Here is a 22,966-nt window from a genome sequence, read left to right as displayed (position 1 = left end):
GGGTGTCGACCTGGAGAAGATGTAGCAGGTGAAGATTATGTGATCGAATTACGAAGAAGAATGGACGATGTACATGAGTTGGTCCGTTCCCACCTTCAGATCGCTAGCGACCGAATGAAGAAACGGTACGATACACAAGCCGAAAAGGGTTGCTTTAAGAAGAACGACAAAGTATGGCTGTATAATCCCAAGAAGCGAAAAGGTTGTTCTCCCAAATTGCAGCAGTTTTGGGAAGGTCCATACCTCATCATGGAGAAGATCAACGATGTCATCTACCGAATAAGCAAGATTCCGAGGGGAAAGCCGATGATAGTACACCATAACCGGTTGGCATCTTTCGAAGGTGACCACGACGTAGATGAAGAAGTGGAAGTAAACCAAGTCCAAGATGTGTCTGACCTCACGTTTGAGGAATTCATGGGTGCCTATGGAGGTACCGGTAAAGCGAGACATGGTGTTACCACTGAAGAAAAGCAAGATCTACTCGCGCTCCCCGATGACTACTCGCTGGCCCTTACCATCCCGGCCAGTATCAAAGACGCACCAGGGTTGGCATCCGTCTTTCGAAGGAAGTTTGGTCGAGTTGCAGAACTTCAATGCCAAGTGCCAGCGTCCGGTAAAACCTTGAAACTCCAAGATGCATCACGTTACCTTTTCTACCTGGTAACAAAAGACACTGCCCGTGACCAACCTACCTACCGAGATGTATGGGAAGCCTTACTTCAATTGAGAGGGCACGTACTAGAGTCCGACGTGCAAAAGTTAGCCATGCCAAAGTTGGAGTGCCGCCAATTAGATTGGAGGGTTATCCGAAATATGGTGGAGGAGATCTTTAAAGACACCGAAGTCCAGGTGTTAGTCTGTTGCAATCCGCATAGTTACTGGTGCGGAGAGAAAACCGTCCCTTGTCATTTTTATACAACTGGAAGTTGTAAAAGAGGGTCCAGTTGCCGATACCAGCATACAGTTCCGGTTCCAGTCCCGACAAGGTTCCAGGAGGAACCATCTTTTAAGAGGGGGGCAATGTTACGATAAATATACTGGCCTAACTTTTATGACTAATTATTCTGTTTTATTGTAGAAATTTCGGTGGAAGTCTAGAACCAAAATTATGGTGAATGAGCCGGCCAAGCTTCTCGATCTTTCGATGCTGTTCTAGTATATCAGGATTTCGTATATAAATACAACATTTTTATATGGAGGGCAGTTAATACTCAAGACCCGCGCTCGCGAATTTGTAACGTACGAATAAATAAATTATTGTCAGATAAGTTAATATAAATAAAGAAATAAATTAAATCCATAAGTGTTATAAATATTGAACCTTTTAATAAATTCACAACACTATCCATATTCTTAAAAATCTTAATCCAGACACACATCTCAAACTGCTAGAGTTATATAATAAGATCTGGTCGCAAAACCAGTTCCCAACGTTATGGCGACAAGCAACTACAATTCCTATCAAAAAAATGACTCATCTCCAAATCTTCTAAAATCATATAGACCAATTTCTCTCACTTGTTCACTATGTTAAATGTTAGAAAAGATGGTCAATAAACGCTTACTATGGTATCTAGAAAGAAATAATATTCTTGACCCATTCCAAACAGGTTTCAGATCAAATCAAAGTACAATAAATAACCTGGTCACACTACATACTGACATTGTTAACGCATTTTCGAATAGAAGCGAAGTCATAGCAGTAACTTTATATATCCAAAGTACCTTCGACACAGTACAAAGACCTCTAATTCTAAGAAAATTAACTAAATATAACTTAACTGGTAACATTTATTTATTTTAAAAAAATATCGATATTTTAGAGTATTAACAAACGGAAAAATATCAAAACCACACGCTTTGGACAACGGTTTGCCTCAGGGCTCAGTTTTAAGCACCACTTTATTTTTACTTAGCATAAATACCTTTTATTCATATCTAGAACCACCAGTCAGGTACTCAATATATGCTGATGATATTATATTATACTGCCAAGGCATAGTCACAGATACCACCAGCACTTTGCTACAAAATGCAATAAACAAAATAGACACCTGGTCCACGCGTACTGGATTTGTGTTTTCAGCTCCTAAATTCAAAGTAATTCACTTTACCAAAAAACATAGACCTAATCCACCTTCTATAACTCTAAACGGACTTCGTTTACAAACAGTTAATTATTTGACACTTCTTGGTATCACCTTTGATAAAAAGCTTATCTGGAGACAGCATATTCAGAAACTTAAAGGAAACTGTATCCAAAGAATTACTTAAGTCTCTTGCTAGCTTCTCTTGGGCAGCTGACGAAGAATCTCTTCTTAAAATATATAGAGCGTTAATTCGCTCTAGGCTAGATTATGGCAGTATTCTTTATATGGAATCTAGTAGCTCCCTACTAAAGTCTCTAAACACGATTCAAAATACATCCCTATGACTATGCCTCGGTGCTTTCAAATCAAGTCCCGCTGAAAGTGTGTGCGTTGAATCTTCAGAGCCACCACTCCATCTAAGAAGACAGCAGCTTCTACTTTCATACTTTGTAAGAATATTAGCAAACCCAAGTAACCCGGTAATAAATCTAATCAATCCCATAGAACCTCCCCCAGCAAACGCATCCAACCAGTCTCTCACATTACCACAATTATTATCTCCTTTATTAGATTCTATCAACCTTTCCAATACTACTTCTATTTATACCCCCAAGACAGCTCCATGGATGCACAATCTTCCAATATTCAATACTGATTTATGCAGATTCGACAAAACAGGAATCCTAAACTTAATCCTTAGAAAATCCTTCCAAAACATCCTCAACTTAACACAATTTGATAAAATTTTATACACCGATGCGTCCAGGAATGAAGACTGTTGTGGCTTCGTTGTGTCCACACTGACGACGACAATAAGCTCTGTGCGATTGGCTAAAAGTTGAAGTATATATACCGCACAATTATATGGAATACTCCAAGCATTAAAGACTTCAATCCATCCTACTTCAAATGAAAGCATAAAAATCGCCATTCTCTTTCCTCGATTCATTCCATAAGATGCATTTTCGCGAAAACCACTAGTCCATGAACTCCACACCATCTGTAACCAACTATATTCTGCTATCATAAAAGTCATAATGATCTGGACTCGATCTCATGTTGGTATATTGGGAAACGAAAAAGCAGACCAAGCCGCTAAAGCAGCATGTTCTTCTGACATAGCCTTCAAAGAGGTCCAAATCCATAAGGATCTTGAAATATTGATAAAACAAAAAATCCTCAGCTCATGGGCGGACCTGTGGAGTAAAACAAAAACTAATCTGCATAACGTTGAACCCAACTTATCTCGCGTCAATATCTCCTCTATGAACAGGAAAGAAGAAAAGTCAGTTATTCACCGACTACGAATAGGGCATACACGTCTCACACGTGGATATCTTATGGCATCAGAAAACTCTTTATTATGCCACTACTGTAATAGCCTCCTTTTCATCAAACACGTGATAGTGGACTGCTGCCAGTATGATTTTTCCAGAAACAAGCACAGCCTAAAAGGAAATCTAAAAGACATTCTCAGTGTTCCAAACCGTTTTGACAGTGTTCTTAGATTTTTAAAAGAAACAAGTTTAATTCAGCTAATATAAACAGTGCATAGTGATAAGCTTTATTGTTTTAACTTGCCTACAAAAAAAACTGTTCATATCAAATTCTTGTACCTATATAAAATATGTATAATGTGCAAAATATGTAAACTGTACCCGTGTCAATGACCATAAGCTGTCGAGACCCGTTAATTTTAAATAAAAAAAAATCAAAATTGAAAGTAGAGTGTATAAATTGGGTATAATCTAAACAGTTCAGTTAAACCCACAGTCAATGGGAGAACCATAAAATTAAAATGTCAAAGCATTACTCAAGACCAACTGACCAACAGTGGGAAATGTTGAAATATACAACTGTGGAGATGGTCTATCTAAATTACGCAGATATATGGAAAGTGTAATCAACGCCAACTATAGATCAATTGAACCTGAGCCAGCTAGTTTTGTAAATTGTTGAAGAATAAAATACTAATATTAATCAAAATATGAAATTAATAAATTCTTAATAGGTATACTCAGTGCAGGAAGTCTAAAAAGCCGAGCTGGGTCCCCCACGAGGTAAAGCTGCAATAAAGTTTTTGAAAATGGGTTTAAATTTAGTACAATTTAAATTAATTTGAGTATTAAAACAGTGAGAGTTTTTATTTGTTTCCCTTGTAATTTCCAAATCTTCCAATAAATCGTAAAAGTAGATTTTCTTTCTAGTAATGTCATGTAAAATAGATGAACCAGTATTGATGTTAAAATTGTGTTTACTGGATAATAAGTGTTGACCAAAACTGGAAAAGTTTGGTCTTTTCAAATGTTCTGAAACTCTAGTAGATAACTTTCGAATGGTTCTACCTACATGAGAGGTACCACAATCATCACATTTTAATTTTACTAGTAGAAAGTTTTGATACCAATGAGAAAAAGTAGGATTTTCAGATGACAGGTTGTCAGATGAAGTATTGTAAATCCAATTGTAAATTTTTGTCTAAAAATATTTACAAACGTAAAAGTTATAACGAAAAATAAAATTTTAAATTTCCAATTTAACACCCTGTATATTTCTTAATATCAATATTTTATTAAGGCAAGTTAAAATCGTAATATTTTAAAGTGCAGAATCTACGGATTATGTTTGTACAATTATTTAAGGATCACCCTGTATATATATATATATGTATATAATATAATATATATATATATATATATATATATATATATATATATATGTATACAATATATATATATATATATATATATATATATATATATATATATATATATATATATATATGTATGTATGTACATATATCACATTTTTATATGTATATGTTTATTATCTATTTAATCAGGAATAATTAATCAACTCGTAACCTGGACAATAAAACGACTGTTTTACAAAAATAGCATCGAAAGGATATAATTAGCTATTCTTCAAAAACATGTTTAATAATTTTGTGTAGATTTTTAGTACGTAATAAATTATGTTTTGTAATAAAACTGAATGATCTGGATGGTAGCCTAGACCTTCAATAAAATCGAAAGTGGTTCAATATGAAGTGGAATTAAGTTGTATAAAAACGCATCGCTTTTTTTGAACAGTATCATTTTCTTAAACACCTTACAAACAACAATACTGTCTACACTACAATGGCTTTGAAAGTAAGTAAAACAATTTTACAGTTATATTGTCGTATATATATATATATATATATATATATATATATATATATATATATATATATATATATATATATATATAGTGCCCTTTTATAGTTTCTAAAAATATGTAATGCTGACGCTACTGTTTAGGCTCCATAGCTTCAATAAAAATTGACCTTCATTTTTGGGTGTCTTAGCTTTTGCTCTCAAATTATAAAAATATTTCTTTTCAAGATAAAGAAATATCTCCTGTGTTTTAAATATTAATACATTTAAACTACTGCTTCTCTCGTCATCAAGAATATATCATTTAATAACTTTATTTTTTATTCCCTTATCAATTTTTGAATATAACATTTTGTGCATTTTGTACATTTTGAACATAACATTTTGTGTAAAAAAAATGTGTTTTACATTTTTGTTTGATTCTTCTTTTAAACATTGAATGTGCTCCCGTTGACTTGGCTATCGTAGAAACACTTCACACTATATCTACCGTTTTTCTAAAAGTGTGTTACCAAAAACTTGATACGAAAATACGTTAACCCAAAAAAATATTCCTCAAACCATTGATCTCTAGTTTCTTCTTTTTTTCTTTAATGTTCATTTTTAAAATTTTGCAATTAACATTTCTTAAGATGTGTTTGAAATACTCAAGTTAATATAGTATAAGTTAGTTTAATTCTTTTTTTTTCTGGAAACGGTATCCTCGTTTAGAACTTTATCTATCGATAGTAAACTAACACATATTTTCTTAATACTGGTTGAAACGTTATTTTTTTAATTTAGAATGTCTTCATCCGTTTGGACATACTTCTTCTTTTTACTCTTCGTGTAAGATAAATCCTTTTGCTTTATATTATTTCATCCATTTTTCAAACTTCCCATTTAAATTTTCTATTAATTCTTTTAATCTATCAGCAGTCATTGTTGTGAAAAAGAAAGAATCACAGTTAGTAATAATTGATAGAAATAAGCCCGATCGTTTTAGGAGTTCCAAAGAAAATTCTAGCCCTAAAAAGAATTATTTTCTTGACATAAACATCTTACATTGTAATGTAAGTTTGTGGTTATTTTTCTTAACTAGATCCAAAGTTGGTTAAATAAACTATATAGTAAATAATTTGACTAAACAAATATATTTTCCACTTTAAAGTAAATAATCGAATATACAATAAATGTTTTTTTTTTAGGTAATTATCTTTGCATCATTCTTGGCTTTCGCCAAAGCTGGTAACTGGGACAGTACATTAGCACTTCCTGCGGCTCCAGTAGTATCAGCTTACCACTCAGCTCCAGTATTGTCTGCTCCTGCTGTTTCCAAATCGTATGTTCAAACCTACACCAGCCACCCAGCGCCTGTAGCCCTTGCTGCTCCAGTTGTCGCCAAATCGGTAGCTCCAGTAGTATCTGCTTACTCCGCTCCCTTGGCTCTACCAGCTCACGGACCTGTTGTGTCTGCATACTCTGCTCCATTATCTCTACCAGCTCACGGACCTGTTGTGTCTGCCTACTCTGCACCATTGTCTCTACCAGCACATGGACCTGTTGTATCAGCCTACTCATCTCCATTGGTAGCTAAAAGCGTAGGTCCCCTATCGTATGCCGCTCATTCACCAGTTGTGTCCGCTTACTCTTCTCCAGTGGTTTCCGCTTACTCTTCTCCAGTTTTATCTTCGTACTCAGCTCCATTAGTTGCCAAAAGTGTAGCTCCTCTAGGATACTCTGCACATGCTCCAGTTGTATCGGCATATTCCTCACCAGTTGTGTCTGCCTATTCATCACCAATTGTATCCAAGAGTGTATCTCCTCTAGCTTATGCCGCTTCTGCTCCAGTTGTCTCTGCCTACTCTGCACCGATCGTAGCTAAGAGTTTTGCTCAAGCACCAGTTGCATATGCTGGACACGCTGCTCCAGTTCTCTCTGCTTACTCTGCAGGACCAGTTGTTCAACCTTGGTAATTAGAAATGTGATACAAATCTTTAAATTATTTATTTATGAATAAAGAAACCTGATTAAACCAAACAAATGATTTTTATTATTTATAAAGGTATTGCAAAACATTGACAAATAAGTTAAAAAAAATAATGCTTAGATTAACTTGTTGTTATGAAAACCTTATTTTCTATTAAATCTTAATATTCATATTAAGTAAAACATGTATAATGTATAGAATAAACTTTTTTGAGAAAATTTAACGAGAATAGACTGGTTGGCTTTTTATGTCATTTATTCTGTTTTGTCGTCTAAGTTCTAAAAAAAACGAAGGATACGGGGAAAAAGGCAACTAAGTCAAAAAACTATATTTTCGAAAGAAATAAAACAAAAATTTGAAACGATAAAGACCCTATACTTTTTTACATTTTTAGCTAAATATTTTTATATATTTCGTTCGACATGTACTTTTTATAAATAGCTGGAATAATGCTATGATTGAATTATTATTTCGTAATTAGATATTCTTTAATTAAACAAAATGTGGACTGAGTTGGTTCTTCCCCCAAACAGATCAAAAAAAAATTTATTTTTATCATCTTTTTATTTCGTAAGGCATTTCTACATACATCACAATAAAAGAACAAACCAAGCTACAAACTACTGATTAATTTGATGTTAATCTGATTTCTAAAAATCGCTTTGATCGTTGGTAACAATATCGGGCTCAGATGGTAACTCAGGCTGATTGGCAGAAAGAAGTTAGCTGTAGTACTCTTTAGATCCCTCTTCTTAACAGAATTTCATTAGAACTTTTAGATCAGCACATTTTTCTTTGGCCGAAGGCATAAGCGTTTGGTATAGCTGATTGGGTTCTTGAAGATCGGATACCTTTGATTTTCCCTTCTGGATCATTCATTGATCTTTTACTACACGACGTGAAAGATCTGTTATATGTTTCCCTGTGATCAACGGTTTTGCATTATGTTTCTAAAAACATTAAAACTGTTTTAGTTGCCGAATAGGAAAAGAAAATTTATTTTTGTAGAACTTGGAAGACAAAAATGTACCCCACTCTTTAAACATAATTTGTTCACATGTTACAACAACAAACCGATCTTGTCTGATTCGCACGGCTTCTATAACCTCTCTTCGGCCATCTGGGGTTTCAGCCTTTGCACTTTTTGTGATCAGTCCCATGGTTTTGTCTGGTTCCATCAAAGAATGGCCGCGCACTGAGTAAGTAATTGTCACAATGTCAAATATTTTTAGTGTAGCAGTTACGTAGTGGATCAACTGGATGATAGTGTGATTTTTGTTTTGTCCTCTGCAAGAGTCGGCAAACACATAAAGTTTTTTAACACCAGGATCCAGGTAGGTGTTAAAAAAATGATAGAGTATTGGGGTAACGTGATCTGACCCCTTTTTTGTAATGGTTTGGCCATACGTATATATGATTGAAATACATTTGACAAAATATGAATATTAAAAATATATAATGACAGCTGTCTTCTAAAATGCACTTCAGCAGAAGGTATATTCGGAGTAGAGAGATTTTTTTCTATTTAAGCAGAAAGCATCTACAGTTGATGACTTTCCAGCTTCAGTTTTTGCATGCCTGTTGAGTTTATAAAACCAATCAATCTTTTTTAAAATGGAGTGTCTCTTCAAATTCTAGCTTCCTGACATCGTTCTCTAACTTTACTTTTTCGTCATCACCTGTTGAAACGGTAATATTTTTATCTTGCTTATGTAATATTTTGGCTTTCTGCTCGTCACATCAACAGCACGTTTCAGTTCATGTTCGTATATAACTGAAGGGGATGTTAAACTCTGACACAAATATTTGTCTAAATGTTTCATAACACATCTCAATATGGGGATGTTTAGTCAAAAATAATTCAAGAAGATTTTTAACATTTATATCTTCCGGTAGGTAAACTCTGTTAGAGTCCTTAAAAGTGTAGTACGCTTTATGTCGCTTTAATGAGCCAAAAAACTGCAATAAAAATTCACGAGTGTGTTGATCTACCTTATGTGGTATATTGCCATGCATTTCCCTTCTTTGAATCGGCGCCTAGCCAGTTGTTCTTAAAGATGTTTTTGTTGTATGTAATTGGAATGCTTTAATTCCAGACAGTGATTAAAACGCTTTAAAACATACTGGTACCTCTACTGCACTTTCTAATAACTCTTACTTTCTAGCTGTAGGAGCTTTTATTCAATCTAGCATCTTCTTCGTTTTTCCTTGGCCTTCGTTGAAACATAGGTCGTAATGAGATACGTCCAGATAAGTAACTATTTTGGGCATCATTACCATTTTCACGGTCAATTTTAAACTGTCTTATTAAATCACTTTGTTCGGCTATAGAAATATTCTGGAACCACTTATACCTCTTGCACTGACAGTCTTCTCTGGTTTCAAAGGTCGAGGCTCGTATCTTCTTAGCAACATCTCTAAGACAACCATGTGTTTTACGCTTTTTCTTTGAGTAATTAGTATTAAAGTATTGTCGTCACTGTTAGAAATTTTAAACACTAAGACTTTCAACAAAGACTCTTAAAACTAAAGAATACTGAATACTTCTTAACAACTTAACGAACAAGCTTGAATAGACGTCTGGAAACAATAACTAATAAACGCAGCTGCGATGACCTGGGTGAGAGTAATAACAAATTTTATGGACTGTTTAGGTTTATTCCAATGTTGCATATTAACGATGTTGGTTTTTCTCCTGCAATAGATATTTAAAACCTTGAATATCTCAGGACTACGTTCGTTGTTCCCCTTGACGATTTTTCAAGATAAAATATATGGCATACAGAAAATATGGAAAGGAAAAACTGATTTTTTTCATTTTTGGACATTGTTGGTTTTTTCCCTGTACCCTTCAAATTTAATTTAAGTATACAAATAAAAATATTTATACTGATAAAAGCCGGAGTGGTAGCTGGTTGTAAACCAAAAGAAATGTTGGAGGTATTTTACTAAATACATACATGTAGCATTTGTTTGTTTCTATATGTTTTATTGGTTTTTTGAAGAACAACCAAAAAATTTTTAGACTATTTAACTATGTTAAGAAACAAAGGCATTAAAAAATCAGCAAGAACCAGTTTAGTGTATCTTACTTTTTACTAATTTATATAAAATTGAAAAAACTTAAATAGTAAAACTTATGTCAAATAACGATCTTGAGACAAAGGATTAAAGAGAACGAGCCGAAAACATTTTCATTCATAAGAAATTTATGGCTAACTAGAAAAGAAGGGCAAGAACCCTTAAGAAACTATCCAGAGAAATAAACCAAAAATACGTTAGTACAATACTAGCAGGGCCCTAGAAAAGGAAAACCAACCATAAGAAATAATTAAACTATAATTTAAACTTGTTCCTACTATTAGTAGTAGATTCGTCAGAGTTTTGTCTTTTAAAACCAAGACAAACAAGCTGAACTTTGCTGAGAATATCCATTATGGGACGCCAAAAAGATGCAAACAATTTTGCCACTCCTACCACTGGGTTTCGCCCTTCTAAAACCCCAATCGTAGAAGGGGTCTGTACGCCGTAGAAAAAAATGTAGCTTAGATAATTTTAAATAAAAATATTTATTAGCACTTTTTGTGTAGAATGAACAGAAATTGCAAACGCTTGAAGCGACTGGCGTTTTTGAATGCCAGTTACGCTTCAACTCGGTAGTAAAAATTCGATATCTTTTGATAAGAGTGTCTCATCGAGAAAAATCAAAATGCGTTTTAAAGGAGAAGCTAGAGCTGGCTTTTAAAGGAGACTGCAACTTTCGTATGTCATTTTTAAGTTTACCGAAAATGAAATCAGTTTCTTTAAAGCTGTTAACCCTAGCAAGATGGATTATCTTAAATTTGACGACGCTCCTCGGTTTTCGTCGCAGTTCGAGTGGAATCTAGTGTTGCCCAAATGCAAGAACAAGACGAGACTTAGACAGTCTTGGTCTTGGTCTTGCGCCAATACACCTGGTCTTGGTCTTGGTCTTGGTATTGCACACCTGGTCTTGGTCTTGGTCTTGGTCTTGCAGCAAGAGTCTTGCAAGTCTTGCAGTTACCCATTAGCCTATTGCTATTTATTAAACGTTACTAGGGAAGTTGGAAGCCACGATCTAAGCGATCCGTGCCTATGCTCTAACTAACCCAGCTATCTACCATGCCCCATGTAAGTCAATCAAACATGGTTAAAACACAAAAAACCAAATTAATGACATAAACTTGACTGTATGTTAAACAAAATTTTTCTGTCTAGAAAGGTGTTGATGAACCTCCACCATATATGAAATGGAAATCTTAAAAAATATTGGTACGTGGCAAAAATCCAAATATAGGTATCAAGGGCACATATTCTTTAGGTGATAAAATAACAAACTATAATCCACTTATTAAAGCAACATAAATGTTATTAACAATCTTAGCTCTACTTTTATATAAAAAACTAACTTGAAAAAATAAAGAATAGGTAAGAAAGTAATGATAATCAAAAGAAGTTATTTTAAATTAAGGAGATATCTACTTAATAAATACATTAATTTACCAAAATAAAGTAGTAGGAATATTTTTTTGACAACCAGAATTTTGGTTTTTCAGGAAGAAATATTTGTAATTCTTTTTTGTGAAAAGATATTAGATGCTTCCTTAAACCTGAAGTGTTTCTGTTTTTTATTTTCATTTTAACCTTTGTGTGTAGGCACAATTCAAAGTAAGCAATTTGGGATGCATAAATTATTTCGAAAAACTCATCAAATTTGCTTTTAGGTCTTTTATATCTATAATTCCAACGCTCACTACTCCGACTATTTTAAAACTATTTGAATCTCTGTCCCCCATGTCAAATTGTAAACTTGTCAAATGAAGTTTAGTGATGTCGAAAAAGCAGCTACTACTATAAATGTCCGTTACTATTCAATAGCCTAAGTATCTAATAACAAACCGAAAATTACAATATATCGTTACTTCGGTGTTTTGTTTACAGGGTAAGCTACATTTAAACTTTTGAATATTATCGCGCTCTTTCAGCAAATTTGGTTTAACCGAATGATCTCATCGCACACTCAGCAGAAACAATGTTTAGTCTTAGGCCGATAAGATTTATTTATTTAGATTCCTCCTAACTAAATTATAATGGGAAAAAAATTGAATTATTAAGTGGGAAGTGGGTGTCCGTAATAATGAGTGTTATATTTTTTATAGCTAAGGTGACATATTTTTAAAAAATTTCGATTACTGTCGACGTATCAATGCAAGATTATTTTATGATTAGAGAGCGGCTATAATTCTGGACAATTAATTTCAGAGCGAAGAAGTCGTATGCTAAAAAAAATGTACAAAATATTTTATTTTTACATTGTAATTATGATCTCTGAGCACGTGTCAAATGTGTTGTTTTTAATGAATATTTTTATGGATGATTTTGATGTATGTTTATGGTATTGTTCGTAATGCGCATAAGTCCAGTTTTTTAAATTTTTATTACATATTTTTTTGCGTCTCATAAAGTATTGTAACATATACCCGAACTACAATACTCGCTAAAACAACACTTCGTCCTAACTGCAAGACGCAAGAGTCTCGCAGGCTTAGTCTTGTTCTTGCGTAAAACTTGCACGGTCTTGGTCTTGCGAAAACGCAAGAACAAGACCAAGACTGCAAGACCAAGACCGATTTTGGGCAACACTAGTGGAATCGCGTAACCTATGCTCTACACTTCTTAGTAGATGTTTCTTTAGTCTTGATTTAACAGGTGGTGGATGTGCTTTATTACTACTGTAATTAGGTATTAGATTTTTTGAGGGCACGTCGTCAATTTTAAAGTCCACTTTTTACGATAGTTTTTTTTTTCTTAAGTTTATTTGAACGCCGGTGACTTATTACGGTAAATTATTTTTTATATTTGTAATAAATAGATAATATATTATTTAATTGTAGCAGTATGTCATAAAGAAAACCTTAAACGACAAATGAAATAAACGATGAAATACAGCGTATAATGAATAGTGAAGATAGTGAGCAGGAACCTCTTGAAGATACTGGAAGTGACTGAGAGTTAGAAGAAGATGGTTTGGAGTCTGAATCGGACAATTCAGATGAAGAAGATGACTTTAGAAATAGTGGTAATTTAGAAACTTTTTAGCCATCTAGTGTAACTAGTTAATATATAAATTTAATAAATCCGGAAAAATTTCTAAAAGGTAAAAACGGGCATAAGTGGTCATACAAAATACCTCCATTGTCAAAAAGAACAGCAGCTAGAAATATTATTCATTTTATAGCTAGTCTCAAAGGAAATTCTAAAACTACACAAAAATTAAAGAATATTTTTTACATTTCTTTTCAGATGATATATTATGTCGTACTCTCAAATACTAAAATTACAAGACAATCTAAAAAATATGCCAGTCGTGCTAATATTTCTAACATGAGTAAAATCTTTACATGTGCTAAAAGCTTCATTGGCAATTTTTATAATGCCTGCAGCAAATAAAGACTAATATATCCATGAAATATAGGTTTGATAGTAATATATCAGGAAAATTTTATTAGGCCTGCATGAGTTGTCAGTGTCAAATATCTCATAAATTGTCTTAGGTTTGATGAAAAGAAAACACAAAAAGAAAGGCAGCATAATAATCCTTTTGGATAAACCTAATTCGTATGGTGTCAAAATCGTTATGTTGAGTGACAGCTCTTCAAAATATATGATCGATGCTATTCATTATTTAGGCAAGAAAACCAATACAAATGGTTTGCGGTTGGGTACATATTTTGTAAACGAACTTACAAAATCAGTTCATGATAGTAACAGAAATATTAACTTAGACAACTGGTTTACATCAGTTAGCTGATCAGAGGAGGTATTAAAAGATCAATACATACTGACAGTTATCGAAACTCTTCGCAAAAATGATAAAAATTCCACAGGAATTGTTAAACATAAAGAACAGAGTCTCCAATACATATATGTTTTGCTTTGATAAAAGAAAGACATTGGTATCATAATTTCCGAAGAAAAAATAAGATAGTTTAACTTCTTTTATCGCTTCACGAAGGTGCTAATGTTTCCAAAATAAATAGTTAACTCACTATAATAACTGATTATAATGGAACGAAAGATGGAGCAAATACATTTGACCAGATGTGTTCAAATATGAATGAGGGTCGTAAAACGAGGAGATAGCTTTTGTGTATCTTCTATAATATGATAAATACTGCAAGTATTAACTCGTTTGTTATTTACATCACAAACACGTTAAAAGCAAATAGAAAAGTTTTATCACAATACGAATATATGGTTAAATTGGCTCGTTACCTCAGCGAACCCTGGCTAAAAGAATGATTGGGTATTATAACTTTACGTCGAAATCTTAAGCAAAATATTAAAGATGTCCTCAAATTTTCTGAATAAGTTGAACGTCCGTTACTATTGTATTGTACTAGTGTATTGTAACCAATACAATCACGCTATATATGGCAAAAACCGAGGTAATATATTATGTAAAATGTGTGCAAACAAGTAGTGTACGTCGACTTTATTTATATTTGTATCACTTACTAAGACTTACATTTTTTCTAATTTTTTGAATGAAAGTGTATAATTACATTTGTATTTTTTTTCCAATTTTTTGTTAGATGTCGTAAAAATGACGATAGTCCACCATAACTGCCAGTAAATTATAGTCCACCTTTCTAGGCTGAAATAAATAAAAATTCCACGATTTTTGACATTTTTTACGATTTTCATGAGATCAGATGTAGATCACATGAGAACAGTCTAAACTGAAAGAAAATGAGAGAAAACAAAAAAAAAATAATGTTAATTAATGAATGAATACAACATCGAACAAATTAATGGAATCTGTGATATTTAAAAACAGAGACCATGAAATAATCTTACAAAGAAATTATAAAATTAAGATATATTGTAAATTAAACTGAATTTTATATATATACTTTAAACTATACTTTAAACATATTATTGATATCAAAAATGTAATACCACTGAAACTTTTCGTTTTCTATATTCATTTGACTGTATGAATAAAGTTTCTATATTTAGCCTAATCTTCAAATAAACTATTCTTAAAGTAAATATCTAAAAGTGGACTGAAAGATTGGGATAAGCTCCAAAATTTAGTAACGCAGACATGGTATATGCAAAATTCTATACCTTATAAAAAATTTAGGATATTTATAATTCTAGATCTTATCATACCGTAGTAAACACTGATACATTTGTGATTTCCTATTATTGTGTGTCAGAATCGTAATGTATTTAATCCGGAGAAATAAACTCAAAAATATGTGATAGATTCGACCGTAACTTGATGGAAGTTAATTTTGTCTAACAATACAAGACTTCCACAAAATTTATGATAATTTATTATCACTATAACTCTTTTGGCAGAGTGACTTTCTGAAGTGATGTATTTTTACTATTGTGTCCTCATTTTATAGTTTTTAGCTAAATAAGTTGAGGAGGAGGACTATTTGTCTCAAGTTGGTCATTCAGAAATTTATCTTAATTTTTTAATTTATATAATCTAAACAAAAATAGCCAAATACATACGAGGAAAGGAATAATATCAGCTTTAAACAAAACAATATAAGCAAATATATTAGAATAACAAGAGCAAAAATAAAAAGCACTTAAGCAGTGGTGTATACAAAACTTACATGTTGTGACTGTCCAAAAACTTACATTGGTCAAACTGGTAGAATCTTTAAAAAACATATAGCAGAACACAAACGGATTTCAATAATAAAAAAATAAATTTTAAATTAGCAGTTCACCCTCTAGATCATAATAATTATTTTTGTGACCTATTTTAAAATCTCTATATTCAAAATAAAGGATTTAAGTCGACTGTATTAAAATCTATAAAAATTAATAAATTAAAAAATACAGACATAGTTCTAAATGACCAACTTGATACAAACAGCTTTTCCTTCTCAATTGATTCAGCTAAAGACTATAAAGTGTAAACACATATTAAAAATACATCACGAAAGAACACTCTGTGTTTTATTGTTAAATACAGATATTCTCAGAAAAGAGAACAAGATCTACAGAATTTTAAGTGGTTATATATTTTTTTTGTTTTGGTTTTATTTAACTTTTCGTGTCTCGACTTCTTCTTCTTAGGGTGCCTGTCCGTTCCGAACGTTGGCGATCATTCTGGCTATGATGATTCTGTTGTTTGCTATACGAAATGACTGTGTTGAGGTCTTTCTATAGCATGCTCTCAGGTTAGCAAGCCAGGATATTCTTCTTCGTCCTGGGGGCGTTTTTCCTTTAATTTTACCTTGCAAAATGCATTGAAGTAGCTCGTATCTGCCTTGATTTCTCATTATATGTCCCAAGTACTGCAGCTTACGACTCTTCACGATGTTGACCAAATCTGCAGTTGTGTTAATCCTTCGCAGTACTTCTTCATTGGTGACTTTGTCTGTCCATGGTATCTTTAGGATCCTTGTATATGACCATAGCTCAAAAGCATGAAATTTTGATAGAGTTTCCACTTTCAATGTCCACGTTTCTACTTCATACAGAAGCACTGAGTACACATAACATTTAAGGAGCCTTATTTTTGTTTCTAGGGTGAGGTCATGGCTCTTGAACACAGAACTCATAGTCAAGAATGCACTTTATGCCTTTTCGATGCGACATTTAATCTCTTGGGTATTGTCTCACCACTCATTGATTATAGTTCCCAAGTAGTTGTATTGTGAGGCACGTTCAATTCTCATTTGGTTCACATACAGATTTGCTTCAGTTATGTTTTCCTTGCTGATAATCATTAGCTTGGTTTTGCTGGTGTTTATATCCAGTCCATATTTTCTACTTGTTTCCGTTATTTTGTTCATTAAGTTTTGCAGCCCTTCTATGGTATTGGAAAACAGTATTGTATCATTTGCATAATGCAGATTATTGAGCTTGACTCCATTTATTGAGATGCCTTCATCAATATCTTTTAGAGCCTCTTCAAAAATGTGCTCCGAGTCCAGATTGAATATCAGTGGTGAAATTATGCAACCCTGTCTCACTCCCCTTAAGATTTTGACCTGATCTGTATATTCTCCATCTATTTGGAGTACCGCTGATTGATTCCAATACAGGTTAGCTATTATTTTTAAGTCTTATCCGTCAATCGCTGTCCTCTTCACCACTTCTATCATTTGTTCATGCCTGACTCTAGCGAAAGCCTTCTTGTAGTCAATCAGGCATGCAAAAACATTACAGCTGACATCTCTTCTTTTCGAATACAATACGTGCGCGGCTAAATAAAGCTTCCCTCGTAAAAACGGCGTTCACAAATCCAAACTGATTGGGTACCACTAATATTATGCTGACGTTGGATAAAACTGAAATTACAGCATTCAAGTGGGATGTACTGCATGGAAAGGTGTGTGATAATATAGTGGTCGATTTTTAGAACTCATGAGATAACCTTAGGTGAGGCAAGTGTGCTATTCTTATTGTTCTAATTGTGGCTTTGTCCCTTTTTTGTACAGGAACATAAGGAGGTCGGTCACTTGGTTTAATTTGGTAAAATTTTGTTGTGCTTTTATTCCATCGACCTTCCCCTTTTTGTTTATACTAATTGATTTTGATATACTGATATACGTGAAGTAATTCAGATTATAGAGACTTAGGCGCCCAAAATTATTAGTTATTGACGGTTACTGTGCATTTTATTAACTACCGGGTATTGTGAGCTTGTGAGATTTAGAGCCCATGAAGGAGATCACACTAAGCGTAATCCAAGATATGGAAAGATCGATCCTCGGCATGACAAAAAAAGACAAATTAAGGAACCAAGACCTAAGGAAAAGAACTGGTATCACTGATGTAGTTGAACGTATAGTCAAGCTGAAATGGAATTGGGCAGGTCACATAGCGAGACTAAAATACTCAAGAGGGACCAAAAAACTAATTGACTGGCGTCCAAGAGAAGACAAACGCAGCAGAGGACGACCACCAACAGGCTGGATGGACGACATTAAATGAATGTCTAAGAAATGACAACAAGACGCACATAACCGTGAAGAGTGGCGAAAAATGGGAGACACCTATGTCCCGTAGTGGAGAGAAGAGGTTGCATGATGATTGTGAGCTTAAAGTTTTTAATTTGTGAATCGATGACATTGTGTTGGTGTTTATGTAACTGTGCAGATTGTATCATATTGTTTCCTTTCCTTTTGTTATAGTTACATAGACTAGTGTTAAAAGTAGGTTGCTTTCTGGTCCAAGGCGGCAATGAATGATGTAAATAGGGGCCATGTTTAAAAATCTATATTATCAATTAATTGGTGTAATTAACGGTAAATTGAACATACGAGTAAGTACAGTCTTAGGTTTATCTATGGCCAGTAATTGTGTATATCTGGTCACAAGATTGGCAGCTTATCAGATTGGACAGGTTAGCAAAGACTTTAGCAGATAGCAAAGTAATTCAGAAGGAGTCTTTGTTTCCTATGGTGTTGCTTTTGACACATATATAATGCTTAGTAGTAGTTTTCTATCATGGTGATTATTCTTTGAATTTCGGTAATTTCCCTGTTTTCATCATTAATTAGTTTTGTAATTACATTTCTACCTTCGCTTGTTTTCTTCTTCCAGTCTCGTATGCCTTTATTTTCTTGTAGTATTTCATTTAACTGTGTTATGTTGTAGTTCCTTATGTCTTGCGTAGACTTTTTCTTAATTATTTTCTTGATTTCTGTTTGGAAAATAGTGTTTAATTATGTGACGATTGAACTTTTCGCACTTATTTACTAGCACATGTTTTACCGGAAGGGGTGTTCACAAATTGGGCGTTCTTCTTTCTTAAAGTCCCAGTCTTAAACGGAAAAAAATAATTTGCTTTCGTCTGCAGACCTCGGATTACTGCCATGGTCTAATCTTATTTTTTATCTCCTGAAGCTTTGATGATGTGAATTTCCATTTATTGCTCCAGTTCTCGAACAGGTACTTTATGAAGTAGCTTTTTAGATCCATACTTACAGATTAAGGTGATATGGGGATACTGTTGTCGTTTATAGCTTACTTTTCATTTTTGTCTGCTGCTTCATTACCTGCTATTCCAACATGTGATGGGACGCAGAGAAACTTAATGCTTATATCTTTAAGTATGCAATTTATTTAGTTTTTTCTTTATTGGTAAAGCTAATGGATGCTGCGTGTATATTTTTCTGATTATTTGTAGTGATGACATACAATCTGTCACGATTAATATTTTGTTCACCTTATTTGCATTTGCGTGAAGTATCGCTTGGTAAATTGCATAAAGTTCTCCTGTTAATATAGCTCCTGTTAATATAGCAGTATCTGGAATTCTATGTTTGAGAATCTCTGTGCTGTTAATTATTGCCACTCCGACTCCATTTTTAGTGTTAGACGCGTTTGTATAGTATAATGTGTAATCGGAATAGGAGTTCATTAGATCTCTGAAGAGTTCTATGATAATATTAGGGTTGGTGCTATTTTTTTGGAATTGTAATAGACTGCAACTGTCTGTTGGAATCTTTATAATCCAAGGTGAAGATGAAGATATATTTTTGTATTGATATAAATGTAATATTTCCAAAGAGAGAAAAATGCAATACTTGGGTCTTGTGTTGAGAGGCGAAAGATATAAATTACTTCAAGTTATACTGGAAGGAAAAGTACAGGGCAAAAGATCAGTAGAAAGACGCCAGAACTCGTGACTAAAAGACCTGAGGAGGTCGTTCGACCGCTCATTAGCAGAAATCTTTCGTGCAGCAGTTTCCAAAGCTACAATTGCCATTTGGATCGCCAACCTTCGAAAGGAGACGGCACCATGAGAAGAAGATTGTTATTAGGATGGAAATTGCTTCCAGTTAAGTAGATTCATTGCATGATAAATTCTGCGGAAATATCATAGACTGAACTGTCGTTAGTCATGGATATGTCTAACATGTTATTTATTTGAATTTTTTTATTTAGAGTTATGCTAGAAATGTAATTAAGCATTAATAGCTGCCTACGAAGCTCTAACGTCGGCTCACTTATTTCAGCTTGTATGGTATATATCGGAGTTCTTCTGTACGCTCCAAGTCTAATACTTAGGAAGCTGTTATGTAACATATTCAAAGGTTTTAACGTTGTTGTGCTGGCAGATGCATATGCAACACATCAATTTTGAAACCAATTAAGGATCTGTACAACATAAGTAGTGTTTTACCATCGGCACCCCAAGTTTTATTAGCTAGGTGCTTTAAAAAGTTAAAGCCATTTCAACATGAAAAAACTAACTGCTGGATATAACTTCCAATTTAACTGTTGATTAAATATCGCTCCTAAAAATTTCACTTTGTTTGTATAGAAAAGATTTTGGTTTTCAAGCATTAGGTTCGGTTTATCCTCGATGTCTTTTTAAAAATATTATACATTTTGTTTTATTAGAGCAAAACCTGAAACCGGTACTTAGGAACAATATACTAGTTTATTTAAGTGTTCTTGTAATAATGACGCCATACGATCTACGTTCTTGCCTTTAATGCATATAGTCTTGCCTGAACAGGTTTCGCAATGATTTTTATTATATCGTTTATTGCTAATAAAAATAAAGTAGGACTGATAATCGATTTTTATGGGATTTCGTTTTGTTGTTGTTGTCTAAGATAGGATATAGGACCATTCGCTCGGACTTGGACATGTTCTTTGAGTTAAAAAATTGTTTATGTAGGCCAAAATATTTCCTTGATATACCATTTGTTAGAATATTTAATATACGGTGTTTCCATACTGGATCAATTGCTTTAGTTATGTTAAAGTAAATTGCCATACATTTTTGATTATTTTTAAAAGCTTCGTGAATATTATTTTCTAGATCTATAATGTTTTCGTTTATAGATCTGCCTGGTCTAAAGCCAGCTTGTTCGATGGCAAGTTGATCATTATATTCTAGGTTCCACAGTAATCTTTTGTTAACTATTTTTCCATAATTTTACATGAAGAACATGTTCATAATATAGGACGATATGATTCTGGTTGTAATTTAGACAGAATTTAGACAATAACAGGAATAGCAAGGGCATTTTTCCAGATTTTTTGAAATGATTTCTGTGACCAAATAATATTAAAAATTTGGAGTAGAAACTCTTGTGCTTCTATGGGAAGTTTTTTAATAAATTGTATTGATATGTCGTCTGGACCTGGTGAAGTATCTTTCATGCTATTAAGTGCTTCTTGAAACTCCCCATAACTTAAAGGTGTATTAATAGGGTTACATTCATCGGAAATTGTAATAGGTACTACCTCCTCCTATTGTTTGTAAGTTTAGAAATCGTGACTGTAATTTTTCTCTAGATGAGAATTTTTGATAATTATTGCCTAGTTCATTTACTATATCCTGTGGATCAATTAGTAACGTCCCTTCTTTTTCTAGACTTACGATTTGTTGTTAAGTATGCTGTCCTGTTATTTTTTTTAACTTTTTTCCACACCGATGATGTATTTGTGTTACTGTTAATGCTAGATATGTATTTCTGCTAGGATTCTTGTCTGATTTTTTTTAATATTTCTCCTTGCTTCACCTCTACATTTTTTTGTACTCTGTTTATAAATCAATATCTTTGTACTTTATGTATCGGTTTCAAATTGATTTACTTAATTGAATAGCGGCCTCACATTGCGTATTCCACCAGGGAACTAGTTTATGTTCCTTTAAAATTTGAGATTTTTATATGGCTATATTAGCAGCATATAGTACAAGCTGATTAAAGCTCGTGAGTGTGTCAATAATTTTAATCTGATTCTCTCTGATATAATATTTTCAAATTCAATCCAATTTGCCTTTTTATTTTTAATTTTTGAGTTGGTATTGTATTTGTATGTAAAAATTAACTGTATGTTTTATTTAAAATGAGAAGTGGTCACTACTATATAAATCTTCTAGTGCTGTCCAATCGAGTTGGGTGAGCAATGAGGGTTCGCATATGAAGAGATCAATGGCAGAAGATGGCAGAAGACACGTAGCCATATTGAATATTGTTGGAGATCCGCCGTTGATTAGGCATAGGTTCATAGTGTTAAAAACGTTTTTTAACATATTTTTCCTCTGTATTGTTTTATGTAATGTCATGGCCATTAAAATCTCCCGTAATTCTTGGAGGTGAGGTTGGAGAAGATTAAATAATTCGGGTTTAGTTATGAGGTATAATTCGGGTCTAGTTATGAGGTTTATATTTGGGACAGGTATATTTGACTTTTTATATAGAGCTATTCCACCACTGGCATAGTTCTGATTAGGTCGGTTGGTGCAAAATCCATTGTAACCGTTCAGGTTGTGCTTTGAGTTATTTTTAAAGTGCGTTTCTTGTAAAGAAATAAAATCTGGTGCATACTCTGAGAGAAGAAGCTGTAGCATGGTTAAATAGGTTAAAACACCCATTTAAATTCCATTGTTATATGATATTAAAAATGATTTATGATTTAGTTAAAACACATAAATCACCATGGGTTAAGATGTTTCATGTTCAAATAGTTTTTCTAGTCTTTTGCGTAGTCGTGTGATTTGGTTTTTTAATTTAAATTGACGGTAGTTTACGACATATTTTAGATTTTTAATGTTTATTGATAAATCTTTTAGCAGCTCCTTCGGTCTCTATTGTTACTTGAGTTGTTATGTTAATTTGATTTTGAAATTTTTGGCCTATTTTTATCTGTTGTTCTTGTGATGGGTCCTGAATTGATAATATTATGTTTAAATCAAGTGCAGAATTGGTATCGGCACTTAT

At 33.2% G+C, this 22,966-nt stretch overlaps 2 protein-coding genes across 2 annotated transcripts in view; both read left to right on the top strand.

Moving 5' to 3' along the window:
- Nucleotides 1-22,966, top strand: part of prom (prominin) — a 614,595-nt gene that overhangs the window by 503,007 nt on the left and 88,622 nt on the right. The window lies entirely within an intron of this gene.
- LOC140448517 (uncharacterized) lies at nucleotides 5,116-7,274 on the top strand. The gene is made up of 2 exons (XM_072541599.1): nucleotides 5,116-5,245; nucleotides 6,439-7,274. The coding sequence occupies exons 1-2, from the start codon at nucleotides 5,234-5,236 to the stop codon at nucleotides 7,204-7,206; spliced, it is 780 nt and encodes a 259-aa protein (XP_072397700.1). The 5' UTR covers nucleotides 5,116-5,233; the 3' UTR covers nucleotides 7,207-7,274.

The sequence above is a fragment of the Diabrotica undecimpunctata genome, chromosome 8, assembly GCF_040954645.1.
Source record: "Diabrotica undecimpunctata isolate CICGRU chromosome 8, icDiaUnde3, whole genome shotgun sequence".
Classification (NCBI taxonomy): domain Eukaryota; kingdom Metazoa; phylum Arthropoda; class Insecta; order Coleoptera; family Chrysomelidae; genus Diabrotica; species Diabrotica undecimpunctata.
This window is presented reverse-complemented; position numbering and strand designations above follow the sequence as displayed.